This window comes from Oncorhynchus tshawytscha, linkage group LG09 (assembly GCF_018296145.1).
Source record: "Oncorhynchus tshawytscha isolate Ot180627B linkage group LG09, Otsh_v2.0, whole genome shotgun sequence".
Classification (NCBI taxonomy): domain Eukaryota; kingdom Metazoa; phylum Chordata; class Actinopteri; order Salmoniformes; family Salmonidae; genus Oncorhynchus; species Oncorhynchus tshawytscha.
This window is the reverse complement of record NC_056437.1, coordinates 85,240,286-85,248,875: the sequence shown is the minus strand read 5'-3', so window position 1 is coordinate 85,248,875 and position 8,590 is coordinate 85,240,286. Positions and strand designations below refer to the sequence as shown.

Below are 8,590 nucleotides of genomic sequence, written 5' to 3'. Positions count from 1 at the left end.
TCTCAAGACATCAGTCAGGAAGTTAAAGCTTGGTCGCAAATGGGTCTTCCAAATGGGACAATGACCCCAAGCATACTTACAAAGTTGTGTAAAAATGGCTTAAGGACAACAAAGTCAAGGTATTGGAGTGGCCATCACAAAGCCCTGACCGCAATCCTATAGACAATTTGTGGGCAGAACTGAAAAAGCGTGTTGCGAGCAAGGAGGCCTACAAACCTGACTCAGTTACACCAGCTCTGTCAGGAGGAATGGGCCAAAATTCACCCAACTTATTGTGTGAAGCTTGTGGAAGACTACCTGAAATGTTTTACCCAAGTTAAACAATTTAAAGGCAATGCTACCAAATACTAATTGAGTGTATGTAAACTTCTGACCCACTGGGAATGTGATGAAATAAATAAAAGCTCAAATAAATAATTCTCTCTACTATTATTCTAATATTTCACATTCTTAAAATAAAGTGGTGATCCTAACTTACCTAAGACAGGGTATTTTTACTAGGATTAAATGTGAAAAACTGAGTTTAAATGTATTTGGCTAAGGTGTATGTAAACTTCCGAATTCAACTGTACATATATGGAAAAGTATCTATTCTCCTTAGAATCTGAGATAAGTGTTGTTCGGAACACACACCCCAGTTGGTCATCAGTGCCTGTCTCTTCTCTGGCACAGATCCCATGTGGGCACTTGAGCTCTCTCCTGTGTCCCCTCAATAATCTACACCCGCGCCTGCTGCCACACTGTCATCATAAAAAACAAATGGTGTCTGTTTGGGTGTGTGTAAGTGTATGTCCAGGCCAGAGGAGGCTGGTGGGAGTAGCTATAGGAGGACAAGTTCATTGTAATGTCTGGAATGGAATGAATGGAGTCAAACCTGGTTTCCATATGTTTGATGTGTTTGATACCGCTCCATTCAATCCATTCCAGACATTACAATGAGCCCGTCCTCCTATAACTCCTCCCTCCATCCTCCACAGGTCCAGGCCCTTGCCATATTGGTAATTAGCATGTAGTATAATGGTTAGGTTGGGGCCCTGCTATATACTGTCATCAAAACATACCCAGACTGTGTCTCTTGTTAAGTCGAAGTGCCCTCGCTGTTTCACATAATTTTCGGTGAATCTTCTCCAATCTTCTCAGCCGTCGCCAGTGTTATCAGTGACTGGCTCAAGGAGCAGAAGGTTGAAGGAGCTTTGAGACGTGAGACTGGAGAATTTGTACCAATGGTTTGACAGGATGACATGAGGCATGCATGAGGCATTCTACTTGATGTGTTGATGACACCTTCCAGCCCATGTTAAGTTTTCTCACCTTTATCTGTATCTTTTCTTATCTGCCTCTTGTCACATGACATATCAATGGGCTGTTATTCACCAAGTTGGTTCAGTGGCTGTTTATGAGGAGTGGATGCTGATTCCCAGAATTGTGATCTTGTTTCTCTTTTTTAAATTAAAGACCCAGTGTAGTCAAAAACGTGATTTCTCTGTGTTTTATACATATTTCCACCCTGTGAAATTGTGAAAATGATGATAATGCCCTTTTAGTGTAAAATTATGTCTTGAGAAACGAGGAGAGGAGCTTTACAGAGGCCAAAGAGAGAGAGGGGGGGACTATTTTGAGCGTAGAGACTTGTGATGTGCAGTGAAGCAGTTGATGAGGGTGTCTCTGCTCACTGTCAAAAAGTGGCAGGCGCGTCTGGTGGGATGATGACTCCCCCTGCCCCGCGCAGTGCTTGGTCAACCCTGTCAAATGGGGAGGGCATCCGAGATTCACCAAATAGTAGCTTCTTCTACTGTCCGGATGAAACATAGCGGTTAAGACTTCGATTTACCCCTTTTCTTTCACTTCTCTTTGATCTTGTTGACGGGGAGGCGGTGTTGGTTTTTCTCCTCTTCATTAGATGATAACGACTGGCAAGGCTAGATTAATTGTAGAGCCTGTTTATTATTTTGTAGGCAAAGTGAAACGTTTTTGATTTAGGAAATACCGTTTTTACACTTTCCTGTGTACCGCAAGCAAAACCCGGCTTCCAGTTCTTTCTCCTGTGGAGCGTGCGCCTTTTTTTTATCGCCCTAGCAACTGGTCCTCGCCGCTGCTGCCTTGTGACATTTCCTTTTCACTTTGCTCACCAGCCATCGCATATTGAATTCGACTTTTTGCACCCGCCTGTTTGCGGGGCCATTTTTGCATAGGGTATTTCCCTACTTCGTCTTTAATTTGATTTATTTAAAACTCTGGAGGTTCATGCGTCGGAGAAGTCTCATCTTTCTGCGTCAAAATGCCTGTGAGACGCGGTCATGTAGCCCTCCAGAACACTTATCTGGACACCATTATCCGGAAATTCGATGGACAAAGTAAGTGGACAAACTTTACATTATGACTGAAAAAGTAATAACATAATGTGACCATGAGCAAGCTGTTATAACTGTATAATCCCAACAACAAACAATTAGAAATGAAAGTGAATGCCTTTTCCATGTAACCTTTCAACCATGCAAAGTGTAATAAAATGTAAAGACAAATGCATTTGTCTAGTGGTCTATGGTGCCCCCTACCCCAGTTTATATTGATCCTAATATGAGTGCTACATGGCTGTTTCTGTAATCAAGCAGATGCTTCAGTTTAAGTCTGCCTGCCTGCCTGCCTGCCTGCCTGCCCCCCCCACCTGTCTGACTGTCTGTCCATCCACCCGCCCGCCTGTCTGTTGGTGTAACCCCTGTACTATGGCCTGGGCGTTAATGGCATGGAACAGGTATTACTGTATTGCCCTGTAAATGTCCAAGACCCTTTGGCGATACTCCTCCTATCTCGACATTTGATTTACAGTTCAAATTTAGGTTATGTCCGTATGCATGTGCTGAATATGCCAAATTGTCATGTTAATATTATAGGTTTGTGTGTTTAGTATGTCTTTGCACCTGCCTATGTTTTCCACATGTTGCATGAATTCACATGCTGCACTAGATTATATTACATGAGTTAACATGTTCTCCGTTCTTAAACTGGTCAGACCACTGGATCCTGATAGAAAGAGTACATAATGACTTTGATTTACAGAGTTTGCATGTGACCACTAACCTCTACTACACACTCTGTTAGTGCATATAACTGAGTGATATCCTTCTTGAACAGGACCTTATGCAGCTCATCACAGCACGCTTTACACCCACAGTGCCTCTTCGTTTTCGTGCTTTTGTCTTAAATTAAATGGTATCGTAGTTGACTATTGCGCACTCAGAAACTGCCCCACAATTTCTTTGCAACCCACTCAAACAAAACATTATTGATCCATTCAGCAAAGAAGAAATCCAGTTGTTTAAAAAAGAGGAATGGCTCTGATTAGCACTGAACTTCAATTACAGTAGAGGCCTATAACCTAGCTCAGTAGAGGCCTATAACCTAGCTCAGTAGAGGCCTATAACCTAGCTCAGTAGAGGCCTATAACCTAGCTCAGTAGTGGCCTATAACCTAGCCTATAACCTCCCATAGCTCAGTAGTGCCTATAACCTAGCTCAGTAGTGCCTATAACCTAGCTCAGTAGTGCCTATAACCTAGCTCAGTAGTGGCCTATAACCTAGCTCAGTAGTGGCCTATAACCTAGCTCAGTAGAGGCCTATAACCTAGCTCAGTAGTGGCCTATAACCTAGATCAGTAGTGGCCTATAACCTAGCTCAGTAGAGGCCTATAACCTAGCTCAGTAGTGGCCTATCTCTATGCCACTGTAAGTCTGACTGTGACTACTGTGCCTGTCACTGTCAGTGTTCTTCAGTCACAGCGTGAAGGCAGTCTGTTGACCACAGGGGTACGGCTCAAAATAACCTTCTCCACATTAAAGAGAGAAGATGCAATGTTCCGCTTTTCACCTCAATTTCATGTTAAACGATTTCAGCTTGTTTAATTTGCTGTGCTGGCAAGTGACATTTCGCAATTAATTGTGTTACTCTGGGATTTTCAAAGCTCTCTGCAGAGGGGTCCTCAGAGACAGACCGATAAGTCCCATCAAACTGATGTCTTCCTTATCTCTGTGTGTGTGTGTGCGTGCGTAAGCACCCTGCCGGGTGATGCGTGTGCCAAACCACTGCTGCTTAGCAACAATCTGAGTCTGGGTGTCTATGTTCTGAGGCATTGATAATGACTTAGGATAGGATGTACTTTCCACCAAACGGCCTCACCTATTTACTCTACACAGAGGAGCAAGGAGGGGGAAGGGGTTCTGCGTTTTCTGGGTGAAGCTCCAAATCGCTCTCCTCATATTTGTTTAAATGGGGAAGAATGAGAGTTGTGTAACTCAGTTTCACGAGGGGATAAAAAGAGGAGTAGAGACAGAGTCAGAGGCACAGATGTTTGAGCAGCTTTTCAACATAAACTGTACTGATTGAATATCACGCTGTACGACAATATCAGTGTAGCTGATGTGACTTCGAAGGCAATTGTCATTAGCGCTGGAGACAATAGCCACACTCATGAACCTAGGTAAGGACAGCTGAAACCTATTGCAGTATATTATAATCTTGATTGCGGACTGTCATTACTGAGTCCAGCTGCTCCGTATTTGTCCCTCTGGGGCCATCTTGAATCATTGCACTGATGTGATTTGTGCCGCAGAGGGACAGACTTGATTACTCCAATTTCAACTTGATGTTAAGGTGAATGTGGTTAGTTGAATGTGATACGGAAATGATCACAGTCCAGACTTGAATTGGATCTGATTGAGAGACTTCTTCTTGAAATGATCATCACCTGATTATGATAACTGAATGTTTCTGAAGTTTGATAAACTTTGATTGTCTGATTTTGCATATTGCATTTGATGTAATAAGCCTTCAATTATAATTGTACTGTAACCACATTCCCACCATAATCGTACATTTTCATATCTTCTCTGACTCTCCCCTTGGTTTCCTTCCAGATCGTAAGTTCCTGATAGCCAACGCTCAGATGAAGAACTGTGGCATTATCTACTGTAACGAGGGCTTCTGCCAGATGTTTGGCTTCTCGCGGGCAGAGATCATGCAGCAGCCCTGCACCTGCCAGTTCTTGGTGGGGCCTGGCACCATGAAGACTGCCTTGACACAGCTGGCACAGGCCCTGCTAGGGTCAGAGGAGCGCAAGGTGGAGATCCTCTACTACAACAAAGAAGGTAAGGAGAAGGTGGAGGGTTAGACTGAGATTCAGAGAGGAAGAGAGGGAAAGAGCAAGAGAGTCAAAGTGACAACATTACTCCCCTTCTTTGTAGTGGGGAGTGCTGTAAAGGTCACATACAGAATATTTTGGTCCCTCCAAGTGTCATGGCTGTCTCCCTCTCACTTGTATATAATGCTACTTACTGTTTGATGCAGTGTTACAGTATGTGGAGCCAGATGCTGCAGACTCAGTGAACTCTCTTCTACTAATTTATCTGTCTGGGGAGTGGACATGGTGGAGCTGTCTTGGCCTGCTTACCTCACCTGCAACATGTTTATTCATCCCCTATAACAACACAGGGCAAGACCCAGATGCAGACACAGGAGGCAGATGGTTCGGGTCTGATATATATTAAACAACAAAGGGCAGGCAAGAGGCAGGTCGAGGACAGATAAAAGTTCAGAACCAGGTCAGAGTTCCAAACGGTACAGGGAGTCAGGCAGGCTCAAGGTCAGGGCAGGCTGAATGGTCAGGCAGGCGGGCTCAGTGTCAGGGCAGGCAAAAGGTCAAAACCAGGAGGACTAGAAAAACAGAGACAAGAAAAAGCAGGAGCACAGAAAAACGTGCTGGTTGACTTGACAAGACAAACAGAGAACACAGGAATAAATACCTTGGGAATAATTGGAAAGACGGGTGACACCTGGAGGTGGGTGGAGACAATCACAAAGACAGGTGAAACAGATCAGGGCGTGACATCCCCACTCCCCATTCCCATCCTGTGCATAGCTACACTAAGTAGTTTGGGTTGGGGGTGCTGCAGGGGGATAGGGGGGGGTGCAGATTATTTATTTTTTGCCCGTGCTACGGAAGGCTACATAGGTCCGCTAATAGAGGACAAGTAAAGGCCCAGTACTTTTGTGATTTTGTTTTATTTAAAAAAATTAAAAAATACTTGTATGCTCCTGTGTTTTGTCTCTTGTACATGTACACAAGACCGAGGGTTTTAACCAAAATTATTTTCCGATCGTTTTGTTCTGAACAGAACCATATATAATTTTTTCGTTACACTGTTCCGACCAGCAAAATACAGTTCTGAACCGGTTCAACCTCCCCAAAGTACCCGTTTATATCGTTACTTTCTGTTCCTTTTTAAACCTTTATTTATTTTCCATTTAGCTCGACATTAAATTACTTTTCCAATCATGCAGTATGGATAGAGATGCTTTCTCACGACTTCCGCCGAAGTTGGGTCCTCTCCTTGTTCGGGTGGTGCTCGGTGGTCCAATTCACCGGTCTTCTAGCCATCATCGATCCACTTTTCATTTTCCATGTGTTTTGTCTTGTTTTTCCTCACACCTGGTTTCAATTCCCTCAATCACTTGTTGTGTATTTAACCCTCTGTTCCCCCCCATGTCTTTGTGTGGGATTGTTTATTGTAAGTGCTTGTGCACGTGTTGATTGGTGCGCGACGGGTTTTTGTACCCAATATCTTGTTATTTTTTATGCCGTTGGTTTTGCTATTAAAGTGCTCCGGCTATTACCAAGTTCTGCTCTCCTGCGTTTGACTGGTTACGCACCCCTTACAAGCTTGCTATAGAGTTGTCACACTATAGCTCAGTGAGTTGTTCACATGCGTTATGGAAAGACAAGTGTAGGGTGTGAGATGCAACTGAAATTTTGCAAGTGGGGAGACAGTGAGAGAGGGTGGAGGAGGAGGCTTGGCTTGAAACGCTGGGGATCTTGTGATGACATGCATTATCTGAATTAGGCCCACAGAATTATACTTACGGAGGAGCGGCTTCTATGGAAGAATTTTGAATGTCTTTGAACTTCAGAGTTGGCATAACGTTGGACCAGAGTAGCTGGCTAGCCAACAAGCTTGTGTATGCAGAGCGGCACCTGAATTAAAAACACATCTTACCTTTTTATAGTTAATAAATCTAATGTGAACTATAGGATCCCTAACTAGCATTGAAAAAGTTAATCCATTCTTCTGTAATAAAAAATCTCTCTCCCTATCTTGTGGATTATGTTTGTAATGTCCGCAGGCTACAGCTATGCTTCTGAGGGGCAGATAGACTACACACACACACACTGGCAAAGATTTTCAGCTGGCAGACTTTGGAAGAAGTTCATGATTGACAGAGGAAGAGCTTTGCATAGGTGCTTTGTTTCATTTTTTTTATGGGACTTTTAAATAATGGTTCTGTTCCAGAACAATAAAGATAATTTTTGTTCCCTGGTCTGGTTTTGATTCTGTTCCTTAAAAATGTCATTATTTTCCAGTTTGTTTGCAACCCCTGCAAAGGACAAGCAAACAGACCTGGCTAGTGAGGCTGTAGACACAATGCCGTTACGTTGGTCATTTGGGCATGAGAAGTGCTGTGTCGGAGAGCTTGTTGTCATGGAAATATTGTCAGTGTGCCAGCTCAAATCCACTGAACATCTATTTATTTTGTATCCCAGTAATGCATACAGTCATGAATGCAGATGCGCACACAAGCATGAATGAATTGTAAATGAGTACAATTCATCATACACAAAAAAATGCATTATGTTGCTGTACTTGATTGATCTTAATTGATCCTAAAACTGAATGAATGTATTTGTTTGTTAATGTGTGTGAGTGTAAAACAAGGACATTTCCTGGGGACATTACTCCGGGGACATTTGCCGGTCCCCACAATGAAAATAGCTGTTTTAGGCTTAGGGGTTAGGGTTACAATTAGGATTAGTTGTTAAGAGTTGGAGTTAGGGTTAGGGTTTGGTTAAGGGTTAGGTTTAGGGGTTAGGGAAAATAGGATTTTGAATGGGAATCAATTAGGCTTGGGCATTATACCCCGTATACCAGGGTATTTGGAAATAGCCACAGGATGATTTTTCAATAACATCAATACCTTTGAAACTGTTTCTTTGAAGTTTTTCAATAAATTGTAATATAAGTGTCTGTTTTTTATGGAAGTACCTGCAGTCAACTTGTGCAATATGTTAGGAGAGCATTAGGAGATAAAGCAGATTGTGTTCTTCTTTTCACCTGTCACTGTCACGCCCTGACCTTAGTTATCTTTGTTTTCTTTATAATTTTGTTTAGGTCAGGGTGTGACGAGGGTGGTATGTTTTTTTTGTCTGGTCTAGGGTTTTTGTATATCTATGGGGTTTTGGTATTGTCTAGGTAAATGTAGGTCTATGGTGGCCTGAATTGGTTCCCAATCAGAGACAGCTGTTTATCGTTATCTCTGATTGGGGATCCTATTTAGGTTGCCATTTTCCATTTTGGTTTTGTGGGTAATTGTCTATGTGTAGTTGCATGTCAGCACTCGTGGTTATAGTGTCATGTTAGTTTCTTTTAAGTGTTATTTTTTTTAAATAAAAGAAGAATGTATTCATCACACGCTGCGCCTTGGTCTCATCGTTATGACGGACGTGACAGTCACATTATTTTACATTATGAGACTTACCGTAGTTC

General features: G+C 42.8%; 1 protein-coding gene across 4 annotated transcripts in view; it reads left to right on the top strand.

The window, feature by feature from the left end:
• The first annotated feature begins 1,674 nt into the window (after positions 1-1,674).
• Positions 1,675-8,590, top strand: part of LOC112259031 (potassium voltage-gated channel subfamily H member 6-like) — a 38,477-nt gene continuing 31,561 nt past the window's right edge. For 2 of the 4 annotated variants that reach the window (XM_042327819.1, XM_042327817.1), the window contains exons 1-2: positions 1,676-2,354; positions 4,910-5,140. In XM_042327819.1, coding sequence (XP_042183753.1) covers positions 2,279-2,354; positions 4,910-5,140 — 307 coding nt within the window. In that variant the 5' untranslated portion in view covers positions 1,676-2,278. Of the gene's footprint in view, positions 2,355-4,323; positions 4,474-4,909; positions 5,141-8,590 lie in introns of those variants that run through there. The other 2 variants (XM_042327818.1, XM_042327820.1) reach the window with 2 other exon arrangements.